This window comes from Phaethon aethereus (assembly GCF_964289735.1).
Source record: "Phaethon aethereus genome assembly, chromosome: 1".
Lineage (NCBI taxonomy): Eukaryota > Metazoa > Chordata > Aves > Phaethontiformes > Phaethontidae > Phaethon > Phaethon aethereus.
In genome coordinates this window covers 90,900,659-90,913,499 of record NC_138575.1, presented here as the reverse complement: position 1 = coordinate 90,913,499, position 12,841 = coordinate 90,900,659, and the positions used below count along the sequence as shown (strand labels likewise).

Here is a 12,841-nt window from a genome sequence, read left to right as displayed (position 1 = left end):
GCTGAGCTCCTCTATCAGTTGAACTTGGCTGTGCTGAGTCCACACTAACACAAGATGGCATTCTTCCCACCTCTGTCTTGTAATCCCCATTCTCACTGTTATGTCAGAGCTTTTGCAATTAAACTCAACTGAAGCTGTCGTGTGGTTTTATGTAGTAGCTGCTGCGTGCACTAGTATGTGAACTGAACTGTTGATTCAGATATTTAGCCTTTTTCTGAGCCATGATACTGTGGACAATGTCTTTCACTTTGTAGAATTCACCTCCCAATCTCTTCTCTACATGTCTCCTGAGAAGTTTTACAAATGTGCACATACAGTGGGAAGCAAATCAAAGTCCTAGAAACTGTCAGCCACTGCATAAAGACTTCTTGATGCTCATTTTGTTAAGAGTGAAGTAGAAGCTTGTTTAAAAACAGTGTGAGAGGAAGTGTTTGAGAGATGGCATTCAGAATTTCCAACTGCAAATAAAGAGGCAACGTGAGTTTAGAGGACTCATTGCTCTGCAAACTACAGATCTAATGCAGAATAAAGCTTTGTTATCCTTGCACATCAGGTTTGGTCGGAAGCGAACATTGAGTGCATTTCTGTTCCTGGGAGGATTGGCTTGTCTTATTGTCATGTTTCTTCCTAAAAAAAAAGGTAAATATTTCCTTTTTTTTTCTGGATTATGTGATAAGAAGTTGTAAACACAGCATCCTATAGCCTAAGAATTTGATGGTTGCCAGTAGATGAGGTTCATACCAAATGCAAGTCTTAATTTTTGAAGGCAGAGACGCTAACTTGCAAAAAGGATAAGCATTCCTAAGACCTTAAGGAAAGCTTTTTAGAAAGACTTGGATTTGAACTTTTGTCTTTGGATTCTGCCCTTTACTTCTGATCACATCAATCACTCCTTTCCAGTGTTTCTGATTTACCCCAAGAAACATCATTCTTTGGAGTTATTTCTAGCCAAACGATAGGTCAACGTAAATAGTACCTGTGCAACTTGTATGTGTATCTCAAAGTGAAAGACCAATGTCAAAAGGCCCTAAGAATTGAATCTTGGGGCAAGCTTCCGTCTTTCCCTCACTGCTCTGTAATCTTCAAGACTGGTGTGATTGTGATATTAATGTGGCCATATAATTTATAGTTCGAAGAGCATTCTGAAAATCTTCTGAAGGAAAGGGTCTTTAAGAAATGTGAAATGAAATGTCTTTTTTGTAAAGACACACTAATGTTCATTTCTTCATTTTCAGATGTTTTTCAAAATGATATAAACAAAATTGCACAGTGAGCAATTTTTCCTTTGAAAACTAGGTACATAAATTCATCTCAGCTTCTAAGATTTGTGCATGTACAACATCTGTTATAAGGAGAGAAAATGCTTCAAACATTTGAAGCATGATTCAAAAAGCTTAAGCATTTATGATGAGCGTATGCGTAAGTTGGTCTAGATAGCAGTGAACCTAATAGGTAAAACTTTCTTTAAAGGGATGCAATTGAAGTTTGCAGGAGTATTCCAGGTGGTAGAGCCCAGACGAGTAGTTTTTGCATATCAGTCCAAGTATAATATATGAAAAGAAAGGGATTTTTTCAGAGGATAGAACTGTGAGAACCCAGGAAACCAGCTGTGTGCTGAACTGCCAAAGTCAGCCAGGAGCTGAGTACCTTAGGAAGTGAAATGGCTAACTGGCCAGAAGCAAGCACCTGTCTCTACTGACCATGACTTGTTCAAAGCAGCGATGGCTTATGCTGTAGCCTTCCTTGGTAGGCATTTAACGCATATTCTGATGTGCCTGGTATAAGCAAATAAGCACTGGCTGTTCTGACAAAACTGAGATGGAGGGGATATTTGGTATAGTTCTTCACAGCACCTTCCTGTCTTTTGTTTTTCTTCCAAAGTAATGATGTTACAAGCATGTTATCATGCTGTGGAATTGACATTGAATAAGGCTTTTTTCACTAAAAGAAAACTTGCTCACTTTTGAAAAATATATGTTACTCTTTTCTTCAACATGCTGACAGGACTAGTTTAGTATTTTATTAGTGGTAGACTCAAAATGTTGGGTTTTAGTTTCAGCTTTTACTATGTTTATAGGATTTTTATCTTGCATTTCTAAAATTTGATGTTCTAGTAGACCCTTAATGCAGGATTTCAACACTTTAAAGATGTCATCTCTTGTAACACTGAGGACAAGGGAAGGAAAACTCAGTTTCTCTCTCTTCTGGTATTGAGCAGTATTTCCATTCTGTAGTCTCTGGTACTGTTCAGGCATTTAACCTAGTCTTTTTCTATTGGATTATACTTAATAGAATGGAAACAGTTTTGGGCTAGTAGTAAGTCTGCTATGCGTTTAAAATAAATTTTTTCAGTTTATTTCATAGTGTGTTACATGGAGAGTTTTCTTCTTTGTACAAAATTGATTGTGTGGATAAAGGTAAAAAAACCATAGACACAGAATTTAAATTATGTTGATTTCTGCCAGTGCTTCCTGAAAGAAGGCTCCTTGGATTCTCTCGAGTTTTGAGAGTTTTCCTGAAGGTACAGATCACCTCTGGCAAATACTGCCCTTTAATAGAAAAACACTTGGTTGTCGTAGCAGTTTCTTCAGTAGATTCCTTTTTACTTCGTACTGTTATGTGGTTGAAATTATTATGGGGATGTATTTGAGTGCCTGAAAACTTTACAAGGGTCACATTTTCTTTATCAGATACTGGAGTGTTTGCAGTGGTGAATAGTCGCTCTCTGTCTTTGCTGGGGAAACTGACAATCAGTGCTGCATTTAACATTGTCTACATCTACACATCAGAACTTTATCCCACAGTGATCAGGTAACACGAGTTAATTTTATGGTCTTCATTTTTCTGATTCTCTTACCTGATCACCTTTTATTGTCTCTTACTTACTTTTTTTCTATTAACTATACCTTTTCATTTGAGATTTTCAGTTATGTATAATGATTATCTGTAGTTCTATATGCTAAATTTCTTCCCTTTTCTTCTTCTCACTTCGCTTCCCTCAAATTTGCAGTGTTCTCTTCAGACTAACCATATTTTTTATATAATAGTAAAATAGTCATTTGGCTGCTTTGTGTGCTTACAGCCCTCTCCACTAATGAGGATAACAATAGTTTTGATGATACTTCTTTAATGGGTGATATCTGACTTTTTCAGTACTCTCTAAACCAGAGAACTGTATTAATCATTCATACTTGCTTAACCAGCAACACTGAAGATGACTGGTCAATAAGCTTTGTAAAATTGATGCTTCATAGGCCATATGTAAGCACTAGTAAGGTTTCACTCACTAGAGGCAGAAGTACCTTGTGCTTGTGCTGACAGAGTAGACAAGCAACTATCATATGGGTGCAATTTTTAATAGATATTTTAACCAGGTATTACTGTTGATGATCAGCCACCAGTGAAACTATACTGTGGTGTTTTTCATGGGTGGGCAAATCTCCTGATAAATAGGATTTGGATAAAAGGATTTAGCCAAAGTTTCAGGCAGAAACATTATACATTAATTGAAATCACACTTTTTTCTCTCTGTGTGTATGTATATAAGAATTCTGAACATGCAGAGGATTTTTTGCTTCTCTTTAAGCACAAAGCATGTTTTAATTCCTATCTTGATACTTTCAGTTACATTTGCCTTTTCTTTGCCAGTTAATGTGGTCAGGGTCATGACAGATTTTTTTTTTTCTTGCTCAATAGCACTTTTCAAAAGTTATAATTTCTCCTATGCAACTGTCACTGATGAATGATTTTTGTTTTGTTAGGAATGTTGGAATGGGTGCCTGCTCCATGTTTTCCCGTGTTGGTGGAATCATTGCTCCTTTCGTCCCTTCATTGGTTTGTCTCAATTTCTCACTGTTCTGTATATTTTTGTGGCTGTAATCTGTCAGAGGCTTACAGAGGTGGGAATATTTTGGATAAAACATGTATATAAACTATGTAAATTGGATGTCTTAACAGTATCGTGGTAGACCAAAGGCACTGTGATATAATCTGTGTAGTTAGACAAAAACTGAATATCATTTAGCCCTATAAGAATTTTGGGATTTAGCTAGTGGACTTTAGCAATATGGTAGTTTCAAAATACCAAGATAGTGATACCCTAAGCGAGCAATAGCGAAAAACCTACATAGTTAAAAGATATACTCTACTAAGATAAAGCATAAGAGCTCAATAACTCATACTTCTGAGAAGAAATTAGTTTTACCATCAGTGCACTTTATTGAATATCCATGGGTTGTAACTATCAGCAAAGCAGTTTATCTTTCAATGAATGAAGATGTTGTTGTGGAGATCTGATATACCAGCAAGGCTTTTGAGCACAAACTTCACAGAAGTCTGTCAAAGCAAAGAAATTCTGAAGAACGAAACATGGGGATGATACTGTCATTTTCCTCTGTTCATAGTCTTATGTGTATGCAGGTAGAATAGTGTGCCTGTTTGTTTCACACAAACTGCTTGTGCAGGTCAAGTGACAATTCCTTTAATGTTACAAACTTCATCTGGAATAACTTTCCTCTGTGCCATTTGCCATCTTATGTCATGCAGAAGGCTAGCGAAAGGGCAGAAGAGCATAGTGAGCCTTTTAATCTGAAGAATGAAACATGGGGTAGATGAGAATGTGAGCACCTCTCGGGTACAACAGACAAAGCCAAGACTGGTGCAGATCTCCCAGGTAGATTTAATAGGCAGCTCTTATGTAACGGGTGAGGCATCTATTATGTTGTAACTAGCAGAGATTTGGCACTACAGGAGATGGAAGTCTTGGATCATGTTTGAAGGAGTCCCATGAAACTGAAAATAGCTCTGTTTTAAAAAAAAAAAAAACAACATTGATTTGAAGAAGGAATTAAGTATTTTTGTGTTTTGGAATTTCTTCAACTATTGCATTTTTCAGTAACTTTTGTCTGGGGATCTTATAAAAAGGGTGGGAGTGGGAAAAGTTAATTGCTGAGGTAAGACATGAAGTGTTACTCTTCTATTTGATCACAGCCTGTTATTAATTTAGAATTGTTCTTTACTATACAAAGTGAGTTTTTGAAACAAACAGCTAAACTCTTGCCTTTTAAATGAGCCTGCTTTACTGGTCATTTGAAAGTGAATGTACACAATTTGGAGCTATATTGTAGATTACTCATATTTTTGCACACACCTTTCCCCAGTGTAGTTTTGCTTGTAACAGGACATGTGAAAACAGGAACAGGCATCAAAGGAGTATAAACGTGGCTTAGGCTGTCAGGGATGATGACAGGAAGGTCAAAGCTCAGTTGAAGCTAAAACTAGCAAGAAATATAAATAGGGATTCTGTCAGCTAAGGGAAATCTAGAGAAAGTTTAGCCTGTTGTTGAATGGGATGGATGACCTATTGTGGATGAGATGGAATAAGCTAAAATACTTAACACTTTTGCGTTAGTCTTCATAGGCAAAGCCTGACCCCAAGACTCTGTGCATATCAGCACAGTTGAGGAGGCAGAGGGCCAGTAAACAGTGGAGGAGCAATAGGTTCAAGAACACTTAAAGCGGAAAGCTTTCCATTCCATGGGATAGGATTCCCTAAGAGGTGGTGAAAGAGCTGGCTGTGATAGTGAGGCAAGTGTCAATCTGTGATAAACCGTTGATGTAGAGAAAGGTCACTGATAACTGTGGGGGAAAAAGCTAATGCTATGTGTGTCTGTAAGATCAGGATGTCGATCCAGGGAGTTACAGACTGAGCAACTCAAACTCAGTCTCATGGGACGTGACCTTTCAGAGTGTGTTTCTAAGCATGTGAAGGTCAAGAAGGTAACTGAGATCAGTAAATATGAATTTACTAAGGACAGTTCATTCTCAGCCAGTTTTATTTGATGGTCAGCCATTTCCTCACCCATATTACCCTCTGTGGTGAAAGGGAGGAGAGTAGGAAAAGTTTTTGTAAAGCTTTTGACACTATCACAGCATTCTTGTTTGGAAGCTGTGAAAGGAATATTAGATTTGAATGTTCCATGGACCACCAGGCTGAAAAGGATAGTGACAGGCTCAGTATTTGTTGGCTGGTGACAAGTGGAAGATAAGACAGAATACATCCTCGTATTTAGAGAATGCAAAATGAGGAGTGATCGACACACCAAATAGTAGATCTTTAATCCAGTGGGACCTTTTGAGCCAACAGAAATCCCATGAAGGCCAACAAGAAGAATAAAATTCTGTTTCTCGTGTGGACTAATTACATGGTCGGTACAGGCTGGGATCCAACTGGCTGAGTAGCAGCCTGGCTGGAAGAGGCCTGGGGATGACAATGGATGACAAGTTAAATGGGAGCTAGCAGTGTCCTCTCATCACAAACAGGCAAACTTCACACTGAACTAAATCAGGCCAAATTCAGTATGTGGCCCACAGATTGAGTTCCCTCCCAGTTCTAGAGGGATGTTCAAAAATTTGGGGAGGGTCCAGTGGAGGGTAGCCAAGGTGGTCAGGGGCCTAGAACACATGGCTTCACATGAAAGCTTGAGGGAATATTGCACCTTTGATCTTCTCAGTAGTGTGGAACAGTTCAGCAGGGGTCAATGGCTACAAGTTTTGGCTTGGGGGTTAGATAGAAAATTTGGAAAATATTCTGAGGCTTAATGGAGCCCTGGAACAGTCCACTCAGAGGCGGGGGGAATCTCCATCCTTGGAGGTTTTTTCAATAGTTGGTTACACAAAGCTATGATTGACCTGGTCTAGTGTTGGCTGTAGTCATGCTTAGAGTAGGTGGTTAGCCTAGGTGACCTCAAGAGATCTCTTCTAACCAGCATGTCTGTGATTCTGTGATACCTCTTTCTTACTAAAAAGTGATGCTGTATGTGTTAAGAAGTAGAATCATAGAATGGTTTGGTTTGGAAAGGACCTTAAAGATAATTTAGTTCCAACCCCTCTGCCATGGGCAGGGACACCTTCCACTAGATCAGGTTGCTCAAAGACCTGCCCAACCTGGCCTTGAACACTTCCAGGGATGGGGCATCCACAACTTCTCTGGGCAGCCTGTTCCACTGTCTCACCACCCTCATAGTGAAAAATTTCTTCTTTATATCTAATCTAAATCCACCCTCTTTCAGTTTAAAACCATTACCCCTTGTCCTATCACTACATGCCCTTGTAAAAAGTCCCTCTCCAGCTTTTTTTTGTAGGCCCCCTTCAGTTACTGGAAGGCTGCTATAAGGTCTCCCCAGACCCTTCTCTTCTCTAGGCTTCAACAACCCCAACTGTCTTAGCCAATCTTCATAGGACAGGTGCTCCAGCCCTCTGATCATCTTCATGGCCCTCTTCTGGACTTGCTTCAACAGGCGAGGGGGCCCCAGAGCTGGTTGCAGTACTCCAGGTGAGGTCTCACAAGAGCAGAGAGGGAGAATCACCTCCCTTGACCTGCTGGTCACGCCGCTTTTGCGGCCTAGGATATGGTTGGCTTTCTGGGCTGCAAGCGCACATTGCTGGCTCATGTTGAGCTTCTTATCAGCCAACACCCCTGCGTCCTTCTCAGGGCTGCTCTCAATCCATTATCTGCCTAGCCTGTGTTTGTGCTTGGGATTGCCCTGCCCCATGTGCAGGACCTTGTAGTTGGCCTCGTTGAACTTCATGTGGTTTGCATGGCCCACCTCTCAAGCCTGTCAAGGCCCCTTCCGTCCAGTATGTTGACCACATGACTGGTGTCGTTGACAAACTTGCTGAGGGTACATTCAATCCCACTGTCCATGTCACCAACAAAGATGTTAAACAGCACCGGTACTAATACCAACCCCTGAGGAATGCCGCTTGTCACTGGTCTCCACTTGGATATCTATCCTTGACCACGGTTACTTGTGTGCAACCATCCAGCCAATTCCATATCCACTGAGTGGTCCATCCATCAAATCTCTCTCTCCTATTTAGAGACAAGGATGGGACAGTGTCAAATGCTTTGCCCAAGTCCAGGTAGATGATGTCAGTTGCTCTTCCCTTATCCACCAAAGCTGTAACCCTGTTGTAGAAGGCCACCAAATTTGTCAGTCATAATTTGCCCTTAGTGAAGCCATGTTGGCTGTCACCAATTATCTCTTTATTTTCCATGTGCCTTAGCATAGTTTCCTGGAGGATTTGCTTTGCGATCTTGCTGGGCACAGAGGTGAGACTGACTGGCTTGTGGTTCCCTGGGCCTTTCTTTTTTCCCTTTTTAAAAATGAGGGTTATGTTTCCCCTTTTCCAGTCAATGGAAACTTCACCTGACTGCCACAACTTCTCAAGTATAGTGGCATAGCAACTTCCTCTGCCAGTTCCCTCAGGACCCATAGATGCACCTCACTGGGCCCCATGGACTTGTGTACCTTCAGGTTCCTTAGATGGTCTTGAACCCGATCTTCTCTTACAGTGGGCGGTTCTTCATTCTCCCAGTACCTGCCTTTGCCTTCTGCGACTTGGGCAGTGTGGCTTGAGCACTTGCCACTGAAGACCGAGTCAGTCATTGAGAGTACATATGTTATAGACAAGAATTGAGTATAAATTCAGCAGGCATTTCTTTTAAAGTCCATACCAAAATTTGTATGGATCTAATAGTATTGATAAGATACAATTGACAATATTGGTTAAAAAAAGAAACAGTGGGATTGGTAACTTATGCTAAATAATGAACACAAACACTTGCCAGATGGAATGGTTGTAAAAGTTAAGTGCTTTAATGTACAAGTATGAACTAGAAGGAGCTAATCTCAACCTAACTCTCTCTGTTCTTTTTTCCAGAAGTCTGTACAGTGGTCTCTGCCTTACATTGTGTTTGGAGCGACTGGTCTTTTGTCTGGGCTCTTAAGTTTATTGTTGCCAGAGACCTTAAACAGCCCTTTGCTGGAAACTATTTCAGACCTGCAGGTATGCTCATACTGGAGGCTGGGTGATGAAGCCATGTCATTGCAAGCACTAGATGGCTCACAGGTATAAATTTTTTTCCCTAGTACTTTTGTGTTTATTTCAGCTGTCATCTTGAATATGCCACTCTAAATAGATTAGGATAGTGATTCTTGGCCTGTGAAGGACAGGCCCCAAGGAGATAGAAAAGATAGTTTAGTAACCTTACTATTGTGTCTGAAGTGGTGTCTGGAAATGCAGGCTGAAACATGGGTGTGTTAATTCATCCCTTCAAGGCCAAAAGCTTACAATCTTCCTTTAGGATAAATGATGCGGTGATGTCTGTGGCTCTCTAACCTCTAAGATGGATTGCTGCAGCATGCTTCATGCAAAGCCAGCCATTGAAGTTTGAGAAACCTTAGACGTTAAAGAAAACAGAAGCCTGTTTATGAAGGGCTGTTCTCAAAGGCAGTACACTGCAATGTCAATTGTTAAGTCTATCCTAGAGAGTCTTTAAATGGGTTAAAGCTATACTGACCTCTGAGATATGTCCCACTGTTGATTCTGGGAAATGAGATTCATTGAGAATGTTGGAACTACAAAACTCCGAGGCATAAGCATAAATAAATGTGTAAGCAGGATGTTTTTCAGTGAGGTTTGAATGTTGTTTTTTCATACCACTTTATTTAATTTTGTCAAACTCCTGGACCACTCTTGAGGTGCGTACATCTTCCAGTTGTGTGGAAGCTTTTTTACATGGCTGCTCCTCCTGTGAATGGAGTGGGATTGGAGAGAAGTAGCTAGAGAGCTGGAAGTGGGTGTTTGAATTTGTGTAAAATTTAACGTTTAAATCCTGGTCCTAAAATTAAGTATCGATGGACTAATAAAAATTGAAAAAGTGGTCAGAAGACTTGAAGGAAAACTCATAACAAAAAAATGTTAGTTGTCTCATTAGGCTGAGATGAGACAGGATTCTTATAACATGTTTTACTTACATTTGATTAACTTTTGGTCATGCAGCCTGAGATTCACAGGTAGTCATAAACTTACTTTCATAAAAATCAGGAGGCAGGGTAACATTTCTAGAATGACAACAGTTGCTCCCTTTCAAAGGCTTCAACATGGTGCTTTGTTTAGCAATTTTAACTGTAATAATTCTTGACAGGACAGTTTAGTGACAAAAGCACCCTTGAAGAAAGCTTGAAAGAGGCAGCCCTGTAACAATTTTATACTTTAGGTACTTTACATGCACATGTTATAAAAATTTTTAACCATACTGGATAATGTGTCATGGCACCACATTCTTGCTGGCTAGATAAATCCATCATATACATTTAAATCAAGTTTACACCATCTGTTATTTTGGTAATTACATCATTATTACACCTTAACTGCACAGATGGCTTACAAAAACAATGCTAGCAAACAGTGCAGGTGTTATAACTTAGAGTGGGGGAAAGTCACATTTTTATTTTCCTTTCTAACCAAGTAGGGTCAGTATTGCCCTTCGGAGTGACAAGTATTGTCTGCCTATCAGTATTTGTACAACTTGATTCACTTATGTCAAGCAGTCTTCTCAGGTCTCAATCTTCCCTGTTTGCACTTCTGCAGGCTTCTTAAAAATCCCAAGCTGAACAGGATCCACAAAAGAAAAAAAAAATTGAGAATGTTCTTCAGGAACTCTTTCCCCAGATGGATTAAAATTATTGAATCCAAAGGAAAAAGTTGTTGGTTCAGGCCTGAAGTAATCCTGTTACAACTTCACTGAAGTATCTGGAATGTCTGTGACACATTAGGGGTTTATTTTAAAGCTCACAAAGAAAGTGCTGATAAAATGGAAAGCTCTTAAACATTAACCCTATTTGACAAGGCCATGGAGAGGCCTTACAAAGCTGCTGTAAGAAAGATGTAGAATTTATTTGGCATACTCTGAATTCCCCCTGTGGAATCTATTGTCCTTTTGTACCACTTTCAGGATAACTAACACGCATTCTGGTTGCCCAGAATGGAGGTTTAGTCCCTGTTAACATACATGAATGTGATATTCAAGTTGGACAGCATCCAGTGATAGCCTGACTTTCCTCAAATAATTTTAGAAATCCACAAAAAAGCATAACATGATTTGCTTTATCTTCTGACAGGTCTTAGTGCTCAAACTGTTTGAAATTCCTTTGCAGTTAACGCATAGTGCTGTAGCAAAACTTCTCTGAAGACAGGTCTAAAGCTACAGATTTTGCTTGCATGCTACTGTCAGTCAGGAACATGATTCCCACTTCTCTGTTTTTTACCCTCTCTCACCCTTCTTTGCATACGACTAGGCAGGCAGAAGTCTTAGAGTAGATGCAAGCATACTGGAAAAAAATCCTAAATATTCAAACTAGATGGAGTTTGTACTATCAAGAAAATTCTTTGAACTGCAATAACTTGCATTGGTTCCATGGAAAAATGCTACACTGGCCAAATAAAAATCAATTAGCTGTAATAGCTGACTTTAGTTTGGGTATATGATATAAATTATGTTGTTGAAAGGACTCTGCTGGAGTAGGTATGCCTATAGTAGAAAGTTTACTTTCTGACCATAGGAAGTGGTAAAGTTTTTTTTTTCCCCTTTTCTGTAACACATTTAATATTGCAGGGGGATCTTTTTAATTAAACTTGCATAGGAAAATGCTCATGCTAAGCATGGAAAAGTAATAATTCAGGGTGGAGAAGCTTTGACCTAATCAAGTAACCTGTGTGTTCTGAGCCCCTGTTTCCAGTAGCTTACCACAGAGTAGGGACCTTAGACTTACATTAGGAAAGCTGAGTAGATTATCACTTCAGAACATTCTAGCCCGTCTCTCTCCTGCTTGTATTCTCAAGTGTACTGATGGAGCAGAGAAAGTCCATCCACTAGAAGCCGATCTCTTAAAAGAGGTTTTGGAGAACCAAGGACACAAAAGACATTATGTGAATTAAGATTTCTTTACAAAGTTTTAAGATAGTGATTTGACCTGTCTTTTCTTTCTTTTTCTCTACCAGCATTCCAACAGAGGTGTAATGGTTCATGCTTATGTATTTTGAGATTGATCTTGTGGCTTCTGCGCTAACCAGTGACTTCATTTTTATTTCTAGTCTGGAGACAAAGACAGCTCTGCAGGGAGTGGAAGTGAAGATGAGGAGTTTTATGATGCTGATGAAGAGACTCATATGATCAAGTAATGAAAAGAAGAAATGCTGGCCTATTTTATGCCTTTTCTTACTTGTTCAGTCTGTCCAGCTGTAAGACGAGTACTGAGGACCTTGCCTGTCAGGGAATGTAATTGGGCAAGTGCCTGTGTTTTTCCTGACTAGGAGAGGGGTTTGAGTATTGTTCAGACTAATTACACCACTGATGCTCTCATATAGAGAGCTGTTCAAATTCTTGTGGTTCAGAATGACGGTGCACAGACAGCACTTGAAGCCAGGTGAGTCAGCGAGGGTGGGATCATGTATTTCTGAAGCCTAGGAAATTACCTAGGCTTAGACAGATTTGGAGAGATCATCAATGAATGTTCATATTTTATTTTTAAGGTGGTTGATTTTGATTCAGTATAAATCGATAAACTTGAAAGAATCCACTGTTTGTTTCTGTAGAGTGAAAGTGGTCACAGAATGTGCTCTGTGCTGCGCCAGTGGGAACAAACTCCTGAAATTGTATGTTAAAATAGCTTCTGCATATTGAATAGGAGAGAGGCAACTATGAACATAAGGTTTCTCTCTGTGCACACAGACACCTGTATAGAGTTACAGGGTGCAGCTGGTTAGTCATGAGCTGTGTGTTAACTTAGTGCTAATGGCAGGCTGGGAGGAAGGACTACAGAAAAGAGCAACCATAATGCCTGCAGGTGTAAAGGACATTACTGATTTTTTTCTTTTTATCCACCAGGCATTTTCTTGGGCTATCTTATACATTTGCCACATGTTCCACCCATTTCAGCACGGCTGTTTATAGCTTTGCCTACTTCTATCGTGTCCTCACTTTGCCATAAATATT

General features: G+C 39.8%; 1 protein-coding gene across 1 annotated transcript in view; it reads left to right on the top strand.

Annotated features, from left to right (window-relative positions):
- Positions 1-12,027, top strand: part of SLC22A15 (solute carrier family 22 member 15) — a gene marked incomplete at its 3' end in the record, with an annotated part of 34,578 nt that extends 22,551 nt beyond the window's left edge. The window contains exons 8-12 of the mRNA XM_082011327.1: positions 554-639; positions 2,691-2,811; positions 3,762-3,834; positions 8,725-8,913; positions 11,941-12,027. Coding sequence (XP_081867453.1) covers positions 554-639; positions 2,691-2,811; positions 3,762-3,834; positions 8,725-8,913; positions 11,941-12,027 — 556 coding nt within the window. The remainder of the gene's footprint in view (positions 1-553; positions 640-2,690; positions 2,812-3,761; positions 3,835-8,724; positions 8,914-11,940) is intronic.
- Between the last annotated feature and the right edge of the window lie 814 nt (positions 12,028-12,841).